This window comes from Camelina sativa, chromosome 13 (genome assembly GCF_000633955.1).
Source record: "Camelina sativa cultivar DH55 chromosome 13, Cs, whole genome shotgun sequence".
Lineage (NCBI taxonomy): Eukaryota > Viridiplantae > Streptophyta > Magnoliopsida > Brassicales > Brassicaceae > Camelina > Camelina sativa.
The window spans coordinates 4,695,761-4,714,070 of record NC_025697.1 but is presented as its reverse complement, the minus strand read 5'-3'; the positions used below and the strand labels follow the sequence as shown (position 1 = coordinate 4,714,070).

The window sequence follows — 18,310 nt, the reverse complement described above, 5'->3', positions numbered from 1 at the left end:
CGTGGCGTATAGAGTGAGTTCCACGCAGACAACAAATCTCGACGGTCAACTGGATGACTGACTCAAAAAGTTGGTCTTAGGGTGGTCTTCTAAGCCCATCCGCTTAATGTGACCCCGTTTCCTTGCAGACCAGACCGTCAACGTGTTACAGTTTTTCAACTTTTTTTCACTTTTTTTTTAATTTCTATTAATTTGTTTATATGACATTAATAGAAATTACCAAGTGAAAGTAACAATACAATTACGTTTGATATATATATAGCGTGACTTTGGTAGGGTAGATCATATATAGATAAAAAAAGGTCATGATCCACACCTAGTTTGATATTTACTGGATTGGATTAGACCCCACTAGTTCTTCAACTCACATTTGTTTTAGCGCAACTACCGTAAATATGGTGATTGCCTTTTAAAAATTGAATATAAACTGATATTGCTGAGAAATATAAAAATTTATTCATGTAAATTAGCTTTCTAAAGTTAATACCGTAAAAGAAATATATAAGATCAGGGAAAAAAACATGCCGAAACTATGGTTGTTAGATGACATTCATACAAAAAAATAAAGTGTATTTAACAAAAACATACTTATATAACTAGAAAAGATAAATACCAAATACAGATATGGTGACGTGAGAAAGATTTTGAGTTGCCAAGAAATGTCTTTCTTTTTTTCTTTGTCGAATAGAATTATTTTTTATATAGCCTTACACTCTTATAGGGTAATTTTTATCGTGACAGCCTCAGGAAGTTAGAAAAAGAAAGCAAAAAAAAAAATAAAAAATAATAAAAAAAAAAAATATATGGTATTATGACATAATGTAAAAGCAAAAGTAGACCACAGGAAGAAAAAGGACAAAAAATATATAATTGCTCTGTAAGTGTAAGGGAACCCTTCTTTATATTTGGTATTTAAACCAACTGTAATTTCATTATTTCTTTCTTGTAGATTCTGACACCTTAGTAATTATATAATGTCGACAGAACTGGGACTTTGAGACTTGAGAGAGAGAGAGATAAAATACACTATCCGTGAAACATAATTAACCACTATTCAACGTTTTAGCAAGTAAAACAATTTACTCATCAGGAGAAACAGAAAACAAGAACTGAGTATTTGATGATAAGTTAACTCACATTTTCCCACTGATAAATTTTATAAGAACTTGTATTTTAAAATTAAATGCTAGATGATAAATTAATTATTTTTCTTTCTATTCCACTTTTTACTCTAAGAAATGGTTTACATGTGACACCCTCTTTTTTTTTTTTATATGTTCTAACAAAAAGCTATAAATCTTCAAACAGTCTATGAAATTTGACTGATTAATATTATTATATCATATAATTTATAATATACACAGATGAAAGTGACGCATGTAGGGTCCTTCAACAGAAAAGAAAATAAAAGTGACGCATTGGGTGAGAGTGCAAAAGCAGAATGTTATTTTCACAAAAAGAAAAATACTAAGTTTGAAGGGTAATAGTTATTTACATAAGGTAATGAAACTCTTCACAATAACATTTGCATTTTAATACAAATATTATGATGATACTCTGGATTCTTCTTTTTTTTTTTTTTTTACAAAATAGTTTAATTTTTTTAACTTATTGATATTAAAGAGTCGACAAAGTCTTGACATGTATCATATTTAAAATAATGTATATCTGACATAAATCTTAGACGATTTTTTACAAAATTTTATCAAGTTTGGTAGTTGTAAATAATACATACACTATTTAAAAAGGAAAATAAAATTAAGCCATAAAGTTTTAATATACAAAATTCAAATGTTAATATGGTGGCAAAAAAAAAAATCAAATGTTAACTACACATTGTTTTCCCAATAGATGATTAGTAAAGTTTATTAAATGCAAAGCGTAAAAAAATCAAAATATGTTTAATTTAACTTTTGATCAATGCATATTAATATATTATTTTTGTTTTTATTCCATATGTCTACATAAATTTCACGTGTACTTTTAGTTTAGACTTACTTTTTGTTGTGGAGTTTGTATAATTTAAAGATAACATTGTAAATTGTAACAAAAATAATTATGGCGATCGATTTGAATATGTCTGATTAATGAATCGATCGTATATTTTTTTAATGTTAAAACGATCATAAATGATTACAACAATATTTTCTATTTTTATTTTATTGATCTACAAAAAATTGAAATATATTTTAAATCTATATTAACTTATTTTTGTCGTCAAGTTTCAATTACTAAAAAGGTTACTTTCAAATTATAACAATCGTACTTTTTAGAAAATATTTAATTTATGAAATAATCGTACTAATTTTTTTCGGTAAAAACTATTATAAATATAATTAAATAACTAAGTTTTTTTATAGAAAGTTAATTAACAAGTAATCCAAATTAAGAGTAAATAAATTTGATTAAACTTACAAATTAATATCTTTCATCATTTATAATAATCATATAAACAACACACTTAGTTTAAAAAGGAAAAGAAAAAAAAGCCAAAAATCTGCCAAACTAAAGAAAGAGTGAAGAATTTTCGTCAGAGAAGAGCTATCATTTTTATTCTGTCACACTTGCAGCCATTTTTTTCCAAATCTATTACCATTTATAATATCTTTTTTTTTTAATTAATTTATTTGTTTAAACCTTTAAATGCAAATTAAATATGTCAAGAAAGGTAATTTGTTTTTTCTCTAAAAAGAAAAAGACCCTACACTACTTCTTACATTTTCAGAGAGAACTTAAAACGTGAATCCGATAGATAGAGAGAGAGAGAGACTGAGAAGCTCACTGATATACGCTGATTTTGAGGAGAGAGAGAGAGAGAGAGAGAGAGAGAGAGAGAGAGAGAGAGAGAGAGAGAGAGAAGAGTACCTCACAAGACTTGCACAGATATAGACGAAGACTTCTCTCATTGTCTTATTTCTCTCTTGCTTCTTCTTCAATCTTCCATCTTCTCAAGTCTTCTTCAACTTCATCTCTGAAGGAAGAACAAGTCCCTGAGAAACCCAGGTCTCTTTCAATTTCTTCTACTTTTGAATCCTTTGAAAGTTCATAGATTTCAGCTCCTAATCGATTTATAAGTAATCTGTGATGATGATCCTTGTATCAACGAGTTCTTTGATCTTTCCCTTTTGCATTTGGGTTCCAAAGATTGTTGCTTTAGCTTATTGAAATATCAAAGTTTGCTTTTTTTTTCTTTTTGTTCAATCCCATGGACCTTTGATCATTGCTTTAAGCTTAACAATTGTATTTTGTTTTTGGTTTTTGAGGTTACAGATCAATCTCATGTCTCAGCATTCAAACTATCAAATGGCCACTGCTTTCGATTACTATTCAACAAAACCGGTGTTGTCAGGGATTAAGAGCCACAAACTCATCTCTGGTGTCTTTGAAGGCAAGTGTCCATCTGATTATGAATCTGCTTGGAGCCCAACTTCTCCTTTGGATTTCAGATTGTTCTCCAGTTTCGGGAATCCTTTTGGTGGTTCTTCTTCTAGATCAATCTGGAAAGGGAAACAAAAGAGCTGGGATTCTGGTAAAGTAGGCTTGAGCATTCTGCATTCTCTTGATGATGACCATCATCACACTGACAGTATTCGTTTATCATGTACTTATATCTTAAAACCAATAGTGTATTGTGTATAAAAGCAGAGCAAAATTGATTTGTGTTTTTTTAGGGAAAACTAAGAAATGTTTTATTTGAGAAGTTGGGACTTTTAAGCTTTGCATTCTACGATGGCTACAAATCCATACTGAGAAAGGTTTCGAAAAATTTAAAGCTACAGACTAGGAAACCAAAAAACTACAATTACAGAACACCATCAACAGAGATATTAAAATCAAAATCCTCTGTTTCTTGACTGGTTCCGATCATAGTGTTGCCCTGAGCCGCCGTTTTGATTATCCCACCAACCATCTTGAGGTGGTCTAACCATCTCGGGTCTGAATCCTGGGGGTGGAGGCGGCGGTGGTGGAAGCTGGTGGCTAGGGACATGTGGCTGCCATTCAGGTATGTCGTCCTCGTCATCATCATCATCATTAATGCTTGCAGATTTTCCATACTTGTGTATGAGCTTTCTTACTTGATCCAAAGACTTAGGTTGAGCCGCTAATGGCTGAGGAGAAGAAACTGGCACAACCGAGGAGTTGAAGTTAAATTCCGGTAAATCATCATCTTCTCTCGAAGATGCAGGACCAAATCCAGGCGGCAAATCATCATCATCGGTAGCAGCATCATGTTTTACAGCTTCACGTCCATAACCATGATGATGATTCCTCATTGATGCAAATACAGGAGGTTTCTCTGTGACATTGACTCTCTGCTTCTTGTTTACAGGAAAAACAGAGGTTTTAGAACCAGAAGAAGAAGAAGAATAGTGACGCCTTGAACCGGATGCGGGCTTGGGAACGACGGCTCGTCTCCACACAACAACTCCAACCAATCCCATATCCAAAGACTTGACCTCATCGAGCTGATCTTGAGAGATGACTTTGTTTAGCAAATCTAGGGACTCTCCGCGTGTTGGACAAAGGTAAAGCTCCACTCCTGAGGCTGGCTCTGCGTAGCCAACTCTCTGATCAGCAACGTAGGATTCAATAACCTTAAAACAAAAGAAGAAGAATAAAGGTGAGACGTTTAAAAGAGATGGTTCTGTTTTTTAAATATGTTGGTGGTACAAGAGACCGTGTTAGAGATTTTAAAAAAANCATGTGGCTGCCATTCAGGTATGTCGTCCTCGTCATCATCATCATCATTGATGCTCACAGATTTTCCATACTTGTGTATGAGCTTTCTTACTTGATCCAAAGACTTAGGTTGAGCCGCTAATGGCTGAGGAGAAGAAACTGGCACAACCGAGGAGTTGAAGTTAAATTCCGGTAAATCATCATCTTCTCTCGAAGATGCAGGACCAAATCCAGGCGGCAAATCATCATCATCGGTAGCAGCATCATGTTTTACAGCTTCACGTCCATAACCATGATGATGATTCCTCATTGATGCAAATACAGGAGGTTTCTCTGTGACATTGACTCTCTGCTTCTTGTTTACAGGAAAAACAGAGGTTTTAGAACCAGAAGAAGAAGAAGAATAGTGACGCCTTGAACCGGATGCGGGCTTGGGAACGACGGCTCGTCTCCACACAACAACTCCAACCAATCCCATATCCAAAGACTTGACCTCATCGAGCTGATCTTGAGAGATGACTTTGTTTAGCAAATCTAGGGACTCTCCGCGTGTTGGACAAAGGTAAAGCTCCACTCCTGAGGCTGGCTCTGCGTAGCCAACTCTCTGATCAGCAACGTAGGATTCAATAACCTTAAAACAAAAGAAGAAGAATAAAGGTGAGACGTTTAAAAGAGATGGTTCTGTTTTTTAAATATGTTGGTGGTACAAGAGACCGTGTTAGAGATTTTAAAAAAAAAATAGATTTGTTTTCTTTACCTCAAAAAGGCTGCCACGCTGGCTCTCAGAAATGCCGTCTTTACAAGCCAAGTACATTACCTGCAATGCCAGAAAGAAAAAACACATTTAAGTAACCCTAGTAAAGCAAACAAAATACCTCACAGTCATTTACCCAAAAAAATATATAACTTTGGGTTTCTTTCTTGCTTCATGTATGCGTAGTATATGTGCTTTGGGTTTGGGTGTGAAAAAAAAAAAGTCAACTTTTATGAAAATTTAAAGGAATATGTTTGCGTATGGGGTCGAAAGATTCTTTGTAATATTTCCTGATTATTCTATATGTCCCCCACACACATCCACAGTAACGCACATACAGAGACATAAAACAACTGATTTGGCATCCTTTTTTTTGGATGATTTTAATACAAAGTTTGACCCAATCGATGGTTGGTTCTCTGCATAAAACGTGTCCCATTCCTGTGACGCGTACATGTGAAGTGTTTAATTGTAATCTCTTTGCTTTCTGGATTCCATGAAGAGAAGACAGAAGAGTTTTGAGATGAGACCAAGTGAGACGGTTAAACATTATATATACGACACGTAAAAGGGTTACTTCTACTGTTCTATGAAGCATGAGATTATTCAATGTAATGCTACTACAGTGATAACAAAAGAAAGCTTTATATACCATTAGGGCACGGGTTCGAGACTTGGGAAGTTCTTGAATAAACTTCCCAAACCCACTCAGCCTAACTCTACCCTTAACTTCCACCATCGCCGGCCACTCGCTCGTCTCTGCTTTCTCACCACTGTCATAGAAAAACCCAGTCAGAGAATGCTTACTTCCTTTCTCACTTCAACTTTTTTTGGTTAACCAATGAAAGCATATATCAGCAGAAAAGAATGTGTGAAACCACTAAAATTCAACTGAGGAAAATCTAAATAAAAATTTACAAATTGGAACAAATAAGAATAACCTACGGATGGCCTCTAGAGCATCCCCTACTCTAATAAAAAATACTTAACCCCCTTAATCACCTGATGCATCTCTTATTTATTATCCCTACGCACTACCTAGCTTGCTGATGATTCAATTAATCTAGCAAATATATATTATTAAAGCTTTACTCAAATACCATTCAAGTTGAATCAGAAAAGAGATTGATCGCTAACACAGTTCCAATTCAAGCAACAGTTTCTAGTACTCGAAATAAATACTATTGGTATAGAGAAGAATTTTTCTATGCATAAAGAAACAGTAACACAAAAATCATATAATAGTGACAAATAGGTAAGGTGATAAGAACTTACCTTTTGAAAAAGCCAGTGACAGGGACTACGGAAGACATACTCAGTTGCAGAATTCCATCCCATGCTCTTTCTTCCTTAACCGCAAGTGCAGAAGTTTTCTCAAGTCTAGAGACATCGTCATCAACTTTGACACTGGCATCAGACTTTGGGGACCCTTCATCAATCTTTTCAGGTTTTGGTTCAGGCAAACTTTTATCACTTAATTCCTTAGGAGATTCTTTAGGAGATTTTGAGTCTGACCTAGCTTCGGAATCACTTTTTTCAGACAGAGAGACCTGTAAATCAGAATTCCCATGCGGACTTTCAAATGGAGGCTCAGAGTCTAGGGATTCCATGAACTCATCAAGCGATACAATTGGAGGAAGAAACTCCACGTCCTTCAATTCATCATCTATCCCCAAACCTTGCATGGGATCGATCTCTTCAGTTGAGGAAAGGGTTGTGTGTGCTTTCTCACTATCAACTTTTGCTGGCTCATCTTTGAAAGTTGTTTTAACAGAATGAGATTTGGCTTTGGGTCGGCGTTTGCTACGTGACATGATGCCACCAGAGACATCTACCGTGCCACGTTCAACTGGGTCAATTTCAACCTGGAATTCACCCTTATGTGTTTTCCTCACCAGACTTCTGACATCAATATCTGTATCCCGCAGGACAACCATTTCTGCCATCTCTTCAGCTTTGGCTTGACGCCACTGAGAAAGTTCTTTGGAAGCCAATTCTTCGGCTGTCATAGAACACAACCTCTCAGCAGAGATATCTTCAGACATAACTCTTTCTCTTAGCTCAGGATTGTTCTTATCCTTCAAATTGAATAAGAGGGACCTTCCCCTCTCTCTGTACTTTTTGTTCACACCTCCAAATAGCTTATATAGTTCCATTTCAATTCTAGACGCCAAAAGTTTTGGATCCTGAAAAGACTTTTCACCACCGGTTCCAAAATCCTTTGTCTCGCCAAGATCTGAAACATGTTCCAGAACCCATGAGAGTTCATTACCATGTAAAAGGTCATCACTCGGAAAAATAATATCTGTAAAAGGAACATCATCCCGAGGGAAAACCTCGTCATATTGAGACTTAAGTCCATCAGATTGAATAACATCTTCCATCCTGACATCGACAGGAATCTCACTGTCCTTCTGCACAGAGCTTTCAACACCGGTGGGCAATTCTGAGATGGTGGTCCCTTCTCCTAAAGGGGCATTGATGCTAGCAGGTGAAGCAGGCTTAATACTTTGAGTATTCTCTTGGGTGGTCATCGCAGGATTTTCTTCGGTCTTTACATTCTCCTTCCCGTTTGGGAATTCATCATGTTGATGAACCAAGGCCAACGCAGATGCTAACGACTCCCTCATTTTAGACCTCACAGACTCATTAACTTCATCCGTCGCTTTCACCGACCCTCGAGGTGGGATAGGCTGTTTCTTGTTTACAAGAGGCTTTACAGATTTCTGGAGAGGGGGATCCGTTTGCATCACTTTCTTGCCATGCATCAGGGAATGTAGTGTCTTTTGAGAAAGCATATTAGTCGGGATATGAAGAATCCCATTGCTTGCTGGAGATAGTTGCTGTAACCAAGGTCTATACTGCTTGTTTGGTGCCTCTGATGCAGAACCACCAAGAATAGTCGTCTCAGGTGGTGACTTACGCTTTCCTGCTAGCTGCATGGACCCATTTAACTCTGCCATCTCCATCGAAGTTCGTTTTCTTTAAAAGTTTCCAGATGAATTGAACATTCACCGCAACAGCTGTGAGGCAAACGAACAGCAAAAAAAAGAGTCAAAATTACAGAAACAATTCCTCTTCTCGTTAGAATAAGGACGTCTCAATTAGAAAACCGAATCAACTAAATCTGAGAAAAAAAAAACCATGAAAATCGAAATCGAAAGGGATGACGAAACGAGAAAATTCGCCAGAAACTTGTATTAGGCGATGAGCTAAAAACACAAATTACAAGGCTAAAGAAGATCGAATCAACAATTGAGTTCAACTAAACGAATCGAAACAAAGAACCAATAGACCCAAAAAAAGAACGATTCAACCTTAAACACACATTGACGCATCTCGAGGATAATGGCGGGCGAACACAGATACATACCTGAATATAAGTTCGAGAAATCTTATAGCCTCGTATCTACCGGAGATTGAAGAGAGATTCAGCGGAAGGGAAGGCAAAGAGAAAAAAGAAGAAACCCTAGGAGGAGGAGGAAGGGAGATGAACCAATCCGGATGAGACGGATGAGCGTTTTGTGATGATTCTGAAGCTCCCCTCTTCTTTGCTTTGTGATAAAAAGGAAAACTGTGTGGGCGACGTGGATTCCTCCACATAATTGGGCTATTGGGCTTTTTAATAAGTTTATTCGATAATCATGAAAAAGCCTTTTTATCTTTCTTTTTTTGTCGGCGATGAAAAAAAGCCTGATAACATTTTACAACCATCAGCTTTTTAATGTATTAAGGCATCAAGATGGACACTTGATGTAACCCCTCGCTTCCACGCTCACATAGTTTGAACAAACCAAAACACTAGTCGTTGTATTCATTCTTAGTTTGAACCACTAGTCTTGGTATTCAATCTGGTTTTCTTGATAGGTTTTAACTTTTACTAGCTAGTTAGTTGGGTCACTGCTTCGGCTAGTAACATGTTTCTCAAACCAGTTCAATTTGAATGTGATTTGAAAAAGTTGATCCTAACATGTACGAATTGGTATTACAAAACAAATATTTAGAAGGCAAATTCTTATCCTCATTCCTCTCTATTATATATAACGGTATTACACTTTTTATTCGATCATAACCACCCAATCTCCTTAAAAGAACCCAGATATAGTAGAAAAAGACAACATTTCTTCAGCCTTCTCATACAAGAAAATAGATATAAGCAAGACCTTTTTGCCTACCACAACACCCTTTCACTATTACTCATCTCATTTCAAAAGCTCTAGAAATTAAGAAATTTATATTAAAAGAAAACCCACACTGCTTATAATAATACTAAGAACCTTCAAAATAAAACAATGACCATATCTTATGGCTTACGAACGCTGAGGAGCTTAACATCGTCGATCACGGGTCCACACAGTGACGAGAAATCATCGCTTCTCATCGCGTAAAACGTGCTGTAAAACATAATCCTTGTACGGTTCGAAACCGCCACGAACCGCATAGAAGCGCGTTTGAACCCTCCCTTCCCTCGCGACTCGTACGGAACCTTTAAAGTGTCTCTTCCCGCAAATGCCTCGACCACCATCGACCCTTGGCAAGCGTTGTTCGCATCTCCAACCGCAAACGAAAGCACGTAAGTCTTTCCCACAATGGTTCTAGCCACCTGAGCGATTGCGCTTTCTTTGCCCGCTACCAGCTCGACGGCTCGACGGCCTTGTGGGACAGAGAAGTGCTCGACATCGACGTATTTGACGGCTTTGAGAGACTCGATCATCCATGCGGGTAAAGGAGAGTGGTCATCTTCTATGAAAGGAGGAACTAGAACGCCGGTTGTAGCGTTTGGAAGTATATAGGGACCTTCTTCAAATCCTCCGTTTTTCAATATGTTCTCTGTTTCAATTTAATAGCAAACCATATCCATTAATCAATTGTTCTAGATCTTCCATAACACATGTCACATCACGTAACCAATCTATTGAAAACACATGTTCTAACCCAAAGCTGACTATAATTGCAAGTGGATATATAAACCCAATCAAATCATGCTAAACCAAACCAAAAATTTACATAAGTATCTATTTTGAATATAAATCATATAGTTTATGAATTAAAAAATGACTAATTATTTATTTCCGACATAAGACATGTACAGTACTTGTAAACATGACAAGTCATAATAATAATAGACATAAACAAACCCGATATGATTCAAATAATAAATAGATACTTACTATTGGTGGGTCGAGGAGGGTAAAGAGCTTTGATTGCTACACCATCAATGAGTGGTCCACAAGCAGGATCTTCTTCCTCACCAGGGTTATGAATCACGATCTCAGCCACGTTACTCTCGGCCTGAAACGCCCAAGCGTAAAGATCCCATCCACTGCTACTGTAAACGGTCTGTATAGGAATAACTCCCGAGTCAGGTGCCACCGATATGTTGAGCCGTTCGTCTTGAGCACAAGTCCTAGCAGCGCTGAACGTGAGCGAGTAATACATTCCTTTAGTCACGTTAAGTCTTTGTTTGATCGATGCTTCGTTGCCTAGCCGGACTGCGAATTTTCCAGCAGGGACAACAAGAAGCATGTCACCTTGCTTTTGACCGGATTTAATGTATTCGACGAAGCCTGAAAGCTCCCAGCTTGGAATTGCATTCTTGTTTATCACTCGCGTTCCTTTCATGTCCGATGGTTTTGGTCCTAGCTCAAAGTCGCCGTTTGGTAACATCGCTGAGTTGAAAATTACAAAAACGCCCTCAGTACAATTAAGAACACAATTTTGATTTAACGCTCATGTTATTGTGCTACTGCTATATACATAGTACTATATTATGACCGCGATATACCGCGGAATAAGTTTTTTTTTATAAATTTTTTTTGTTAATGTATTATTTTAATACTAATTTTGCTAATATACTCTTTTGTTAATTTTAGTGATTTAATATATAAATCATTGTATACTGCACAATAATATTTCTTTACTACAATCTTAATTAAATCAGTTTGATTCGACATATTTTATATTGGTGTTATTAAAATATTAAAATGAGGATTTAACCCGTATTGAAATATCATATTACTAATAGTTTATTTTTTAGTATTATTAATTCAATCATGTAATATCATATAACTCATCATGTAATATAACTCATTTGTGTAATTTTAAAAATTTAATATGTTTAAATATTTATAATTTTAAACTTTTTATTAAGTTTAAATATATTAGTTATAAATTATAAACTTCTTATAATTTTACTATATACAGTAAATTTACTATATATGTATGTTGAACACACACTTTTTATATTAATTGAATAATATATGTTTGTTTTTAAAAATTCAAATCACAATATATGCAGGAAAAATACATTTTTTTATCAATTTTATGTATTATACGATAATTTACTATATTTAAATTTTAAAATTAAAAAAAAAAGATGATAAGAGAATAATTTTTTTAATATAAAATAAATTTTCTAAATATCTATATTAATTATAGAATATTATATATAGGTATTTAAAATATTTTAATTGTGTTTAGATATAAAGATAGTAGAAAAAGTTAACTAAAGTTATTTGGATATAAATATAAGCATTAAATTAAAAACTTTTTAAAAAATATTTTTGAGCAAAAACTATTCGTATTTTCTGGGGTTTTTAAAGTTGGATGTGTAGTAAAAGAGAGAAGAGATTTCGTAACTGGACCATCTTATGTCATTGATTGAAAATGTCAAAAGTGATTGTGTCAAAAATGGGTATAAAGGTAAATTAGACTCTTAACCGACTTACAAAATCAATATAATAAAAGAAGACAATGGTCCCGAGTCCGACCAATTTGCTTGTTGTTGTTATTAAGCGAGATAAGGAATGAAGTTCTACGTTCATAATATACCCTATGACCACTACACTGTTGTTTACAACCAAACTATTTTTGTTGAATTAAACTGTTTCTTTAGAGACTTTAGATACAAAAAAAATCAGAAGTCAGCTTGTAAAGAAATATGTCACAAAATAATACAATCACATATACTAAAACGTGGTAAGGTATATATGTCTATGTAGTGATTACCGTCAGTGAAGCAGAGGACGGAAGTGATGGTGGCGATGAGAAGAACGAAGAGAAACGAGAGGCTGTCTCTTCCCATCATCGTGAACGACCAAAGTAAGTAAAAGAGACTAGGTAAATAGATAGAGAGAGATGTTAATAAAATTTATGGGGAAGTTAGGACAGGAGCCAGCGATAGCTTATATGGATTCCCAATTTGGAAAACACCTACAGATTTAGCTACAATTTACAGATTTATGCCACTGATGTGATTCGCGTATCCACGTGGGGCCGTGACACACTCTTTTGGTGTTTAGCCGGGATATCAGAAGGTCACTGAAGAGGGTTATTTTCGGAAACTCCTGTTAGTATTTCAATGCTTTTAGTATTACCTTAAACCAAAAAAAAATATAAGCTCTACATTAGCTAGTTTTAGGAGGAGATTTTGGTTTAGGATTTAGAAATAATTTTAATAACTTTAAAAGTTAGGTAAAATATGTTGTTATTCAATCAATACTTTTAAAAACTCTTTAAAAATTTGGTATTATTAGTTGTGGATTTGTAAAAAATTATCTAAAATCTTAATAAATCTAGTGTTATTGGATTAAGAGTTTTATAAAGTCATTAAAAGTTTTATGTTATTCAAGTAAAACAAAACAATGTTGGATTGTTAATGAATTCAAATTTTATGTTATTGGTTTAGGATTTTATATCATTTCCTTCATAACAAAAGTCATGAAAACTCTTTCATGAAATAGAAAGATTTCACAGGATTAGAAAAAACAAATCATCAAGATTTTAAAAAACTTCCTAAACAATCTCTTAGAATCCTTCATTTTTAATTTTTAATTTTCTATGATTCTAACAATCAGCAAGAACATAAAATCATTAAAATTCTTTCTAAATCCTAAACCAATACCTCCCTCTCAGACTTTTTTAGTACTCACATTGCCTTCTCACATATTCTATCATACTTTTGTACATACCAAATTATGTTTATAATAATGGAAACGCAGGCACGATAATGCCATCATTTAGGAGTGAGATGGCAAAGGTCGTAGACAAAATAAAACATTAGACAGCTTTCGCATGTCATTTGTGTTAAATTAAAGAGTATTAACAAAAGATTGTGTTGATGCATATCCGTTCCACATGCATGGTCAATCTTTCAGCACATATATGTCAACTCATTGAGACATTTGATCTCGTATCCTATTTTATGTCTTTAATCTACATAATAACAATTAAAAAAAATTCCAAGTATTAATCGTAAATCACCACTTCGACTTCGTCTTGAGATTTTCCTTTCTTTTAAAATTTAAAGTAGAGAATGCCATCAGTGAAAAGGGTAGTTTGGTCGTATAATTATTTGGTCGAGAATCGAGATACAATGGATATGCTATGCGGTGGAGTTGATATTACGAGCCTACGACGAGGAGGATCGTGTGAGCTTTCTTTGTCATTAAAGTTATAAGCTGTTGGATATCTCACTTTTCTAAGATTTGCATGTAAAAATACTAATAATACTCGATTTTATTTTGATTGACAACATTTGAGACTTATTGTCGTTACTATGGCTTTTTGTTTTCTTTTATCTTTCAACTTTACTATATTTTTTTTATTTAAATTCAGTTGTGTCGACTGGTCGTCAGACCATTGTTCGGCTAAAATAGGGACGTAAGATAATACTCTTCAATGTCGGTCGGAATGTGGCCTTTGCATCTTGTTCTCATATTTTCGTACAAGGTTTTTTTTTCTTTCCAATAATCTCTTTCGTTCTTTATAATTTGAATTAAACTTAAAACAATTTACCTAAAATAATGTTAACTACACACAGTATATTTTTCTTTTTCTCGACATTACTCTATGCTTGATAGATCATGTATAACATAAATCACGGCGATTTCAATTATAATCAATATAATATTTTTATATCTTATCTTCTAAAAATTGCCTCTTTTTTTTTTTTTTTTTTTTACTTTTGGCATAATCCTTCAGGCTCTGAATTGTATTAGATTAATCATGGTAGCTAAAATTTTTCAGAAGTTTTTTTTTTCTTTTCATTTATTCACAAAACAAAGCAGAACATAACCTTTTGAAAAACCAAAGCATACAAATGCTTTACGAGTTTTAGCGATCGCAAAACTAGTATACATTTTTTTTTCTTACTTTGAGAAAAACCTTAATTCTTTACAGGTGACCACAATAATAGAAAAAAAGGAAACGATATATCTCCAAGATTTGTTAATGCATATATGAAAAATGAATCTGATGAGCAATGAGAATAGAGACAAGAAAGGGTAAATGAGAGAAGAAGAGGAATGTGGGTGGGGGCCCAATTGAAAAGGAGACGGCAGAGATGAGAGAAACAGAGCGCTAAAGCCACCGTCGTGCCGCTGTCTCACCCTTCTCTTATAAGCACAAACACTACTTTTACTATCTTACGGCCCCTATGACCCGACTCCCACCACCTATGTTCACTTATAGCAAAACAGACACCATTTATGGATCATCTTTATACACATAAGTATATGGATATAGTTTATTTTTTAGTCAAACAACATGTATAAAGTCCAGGATAAAAGTATTCGATCTAAGTAGAAATACTTTCATAAATTTTTGTTTCTAAACGTATTGAGTTATTATGACTTACATCAAAATTACCCTTTCGAAAATACAACAGCATGTATCGTATATTATATGGTTTTGGAGATGCAGGTGTGCATTAGGCCATAAAGAATGTTACGAGTTTGTGGCATGTCACATGTGAGCAGTGGCGGAGCTAGACCAAAAATTGAGAGGGGTCAGAAGAATTTTTTTTTTTTTTCCTAATAAGATAAAAATATAATATTTATAAAGTCAAAATAAAATTTATTTTTTAGAGGGTAAAAATGCAAATTTTTTGAAGGATCAAAGTATAAATTTTATTTTAATAGGGTCAAAATGTAAAATTTGTTGGGGTTAAAATGAAAATTTTAAATTTAATGGGTCAAAATACAAAATTTGAGGAAACCATTTTGTTATTTATAAGTAAAAATATACCGGAATTTTTTTTAATGGGGTCAGCTGACCCCCCTCCCACCTTACTGGCTCTGCCCCTGCATGTGAGTGTGGTCGAGAGTCTTCTGCTTATTTCCGGTTGCGGCTAACGTCCCACTTGACTCTGTCAGTTGACGTCAAACTTCTCAGGCACTGACGGTGGAAACTCTGTACCTTGACCTTCCATCCATATTTAACGGCGGCTTAAACGGTTCTCATTGTCATGTGGTGTGGCCTTCCCATGAAAATCCAAAACCACGCTCGTCATGCCCCTATTTTTTGAACCACGTGACAACAAACAACACACAACGAGCCTCATACAGTCTCTTTAATCCAAGATTATAAGATAGAAAATTCAGAAAACTAATCATATGACATATGAAACAAAAATAAAATTTTATTAAATCGACAACTTTACTGATCACTTTATTTATATAGACTAATTTTTTTTTCATATAGACGAGTTGATAGATTACTCAAAGGGTTGGAATTTCACTTGAAGGGTTGATTAATTGAAACTGTGATATGGTCAGCTATTATTTTCAAGAATTTTACTACATGAGTGTGTTTTTACTTACACAAATTTTAGGATGTTCATTATCCATTGCATCATCTCATATTCTCATGAAGTATCCGAATCATATATCTTTTAAAACTCTCATATCTATATTCAAAAAAAAAAAAATTATGTACATATATGTGTATATCACACTATCAAACTACTTACTATATTAGCTGGGAACTTAAAATGCATTTATAGAAGACAAGGAGGATAAGCTCATCAATTTTTAGGACCCTCGTGTGAAGCTGACTCACATGGAAATGCCATCACTCCTTCATCCCTATCCTTTGTTAGAAACACTTCTCCACATTGATCTCATATATAAATTGCAAAATTAATGTAAATAACCATTATAATATATATAATCTTCGTGTTGTGGCTATCTTTTGTGTTTAAATGATATACACTTCAGAAATATTAAAATTGCTTACTAACTCATATATATGCAGAGAAAAAAAAATTGAGCGATACAAATGGGAAGAAAGTCTTATAAAAATCAAGTGTAATTTTATAGAGTAAGATGTGAGCTTAAATCTGATTTGGCCAGATTTCAAAAACTTCATATCAGATTTCTCGCAAGACTTTGGGGGTTATTAGTTTGATAGTTAAATAAAAAAAATTTTGATCTAATAACACTAAATTTATCAAGATTGTAGATAACTTTTTACAAATCTACAACTAATAAAACCAAATTTTAAGAAAGTTTTAAAAAGTTTTGATTGAATAACAACATATTTTACATAACTTTTAAAGAAAATTGTTTATATATTGTTAGCTAACGGTTACATTCGTATTTACTAAATACTCTAAAATAGCATTAAAACAAGGTTTTTTTTTTGACAACAGAGTACAAACTTGTTCATTAAAACAAGTTTTATGAATAATTCTAGAAAACACTTCATATGAATAATTCTAGAAAACACTTCATAAATTTCCAAAAATAGCACTATTTAACGCATTTCAAAATTTAAAATTAAGTTTTAGTTTTTTTTAAGTTTAGGTTCTCAATTTCACATTTATGGTATAGTTTTGAGGGGGTAGAATTTAGTATTTTAAATTTAGTGTTTAATTTTGAAGAAATTTTTTGAAATATAATATTATTTTTGGAATTTTAGAAATGTTGTGCTATTTTTGAGAATCTTCCTTTAGTTTCTTGTGTATAAATTACTTTATTTTGTATACAAATTCAAATAGAGATATATATATTGATTTTGACTTGGTTATTTTACCTTTCCTATATTATTATGGGAAATTATTTAGATAGGCACATATTTTGCTGTTTGCCAAAAAAAAAAAGGCACATATTTCGCTATGTAACTTCCTATTTTCTAATAACTAATTCCTATTTCTTATTGGACAATGAAAGCAGAATGAAGAAATCCTTTTTCTTATATACCTACCTACCTATGATAATTTGTTTTGGATATATATATATATATATATATATATACGATTTATTCACATTCATTCATAAATTTTTATGAACAATTATAGCACACACTTCATAAATTTTCAAAAATATCACTATTTAACGCATTACAATATTTTAATTTTATTTTTTTTTAGGTTTGGGTTCTCAATTTCACATTTATGATATAGTTTTGAGGGGTAGAATTTAGTTTTTGAATTTAGTGTTTAATTTTGAAAGATTAATTTTGAAATATAGTGCTATTTTAAAAATTTTAGAGATGTTGTGCTATTTTTGAAAATCCTACTTTACTTTATTGTGTATAAATTACTTTATTTTGTATACAATTTCAAATAGAGATATATATATTTATGTCTTTTTTCCACAAATAATGGCTCTGATTCGTGACATGAATTATTGAAGTTGAGTTGCACAAAATATTATAATTTGATGTAACTTGCAGTAAATAATATGTGGTAAAAACAGCAGTGTGATGTAATGAATTGCTGTAAGAATATGATTTATCAATTTTACCAAAATTACTGACTGGTGACATTTTTGTGGTAGATGTTGCAGTATGTATTATTTCATATTTTTAATTGAAAATGATTAATAATTATAACTATTAAAAAGTATTAGTGAATACATTTTATAAAATTATTTAAAAAAATAAAAAATATATATTAATAAAATAAATTAAAATATATTAATAATAAGTTATATTAATAAAAATAATTACATGCATTTCATAATATTTACAATCTTATGATATTTAAACTATGCCTAATTTGATTTCAAACGATAAAAAAAAAATTGGCAAAGTATAAGAAATTCAAAATAACTAAATAAAGAAGTCATTAAATAAAATAAAAAGTATTTTTTT

At 33.1% G+C, this 18,310-nt stretch overlaps 2 protein-coding genes across 2 annotated transcripts; both read right to left on the bottom strand.

Moving 5' to 3' along the window:
- On the bottom strand, nt 3,679-8,972 carry LOC104735159. The gene is made up of 6 exons (XM_010454889.2): nt 8,808-8,972; nt 6,710-8,457; nt 6,087-6,207; nt 5,438-5,497; nt 4,705-5,311; nt 3,679-3,988 (listed from the first exon to the last, which is right to left on the bottom strand). The coding sequence occupies exons 2-6, from the start codon at nt 8,401-8,403 to the stop codon at nt 3,834-3,836; spliced, it is 2,637 nt and encodes an 878-aa protein (XP_010453191.1). The 5' UTR covers nt 8,404-8,457; nt 8,808-8,972; the 3' UTR covers nt 3,679-3,833.
- LOC104735158 lies at nt 9,432-12,599 on the bottom strand. The gene is made up of 3 exons (XM_010454888.2): nt 12,443-12,599; nt 10,606-11,103; nt 9,432-10,264 (listed from the first exon to the last, which is right to left on the bottom strand). Exons 1-3 carry the CDS (start codon nt 12,519-12,521, stop codon nt 9,738-9,740), a joined length of 1,104 nt encoding a protein of 367 aa, XP_010453190.1. The 5' UTR covers nt 12,522-12,599; the 3' UTR covers nt 9,432-9,737.

Excerpts from the sequence above, each read along its gene's own strand:
- LOC104735158 (XM_010454888.2), bottom strand. The coding sequence starts at position 12,521 with ATGATGGGAAGAGACAGCCTCTCGTTTCTCTTCGTTCTTCTCATCGCC. Across the intron at positions 11,104-12,442 it reads CGTCCTCTGCTTCACTGACG|CGATGTTACCAAACGGCGAC; the intron begins GTAATCACTACA and ends TTTTCAACTCAG. Across the intron at positions 10,265-10,605 it reads CCCTCCTCGACCCACCAATA|AGAACATATTGAAAAACGGA; the intron begins GTAAGTATCTAT and ends AAATTGAAACAG.
- LOC104735159 (XM_010454889.2), bottom strand. The coding sequence starts at position 8,403 with ATGGAGATGGCAGAGTTAAATGGGTCCATGCAGCTAGCAGGAAAGCGT. Across the intron at positions 6,208-6,709 it reads GTCACTGGCTTTTTCAAAAG|TGGTGAGAAAGCAGAGACGA; the intron begins GTAAGTTCTTAT and ends TTTCTATGACAG. Across the intron at positions 5,498-6,086 it reads CTCGAACCCGTGCCCTAATG|GTAATGTACTTGGCTTGTAA; the intron begins GTATATAAAGCT and ends CTGGCATTGCAG.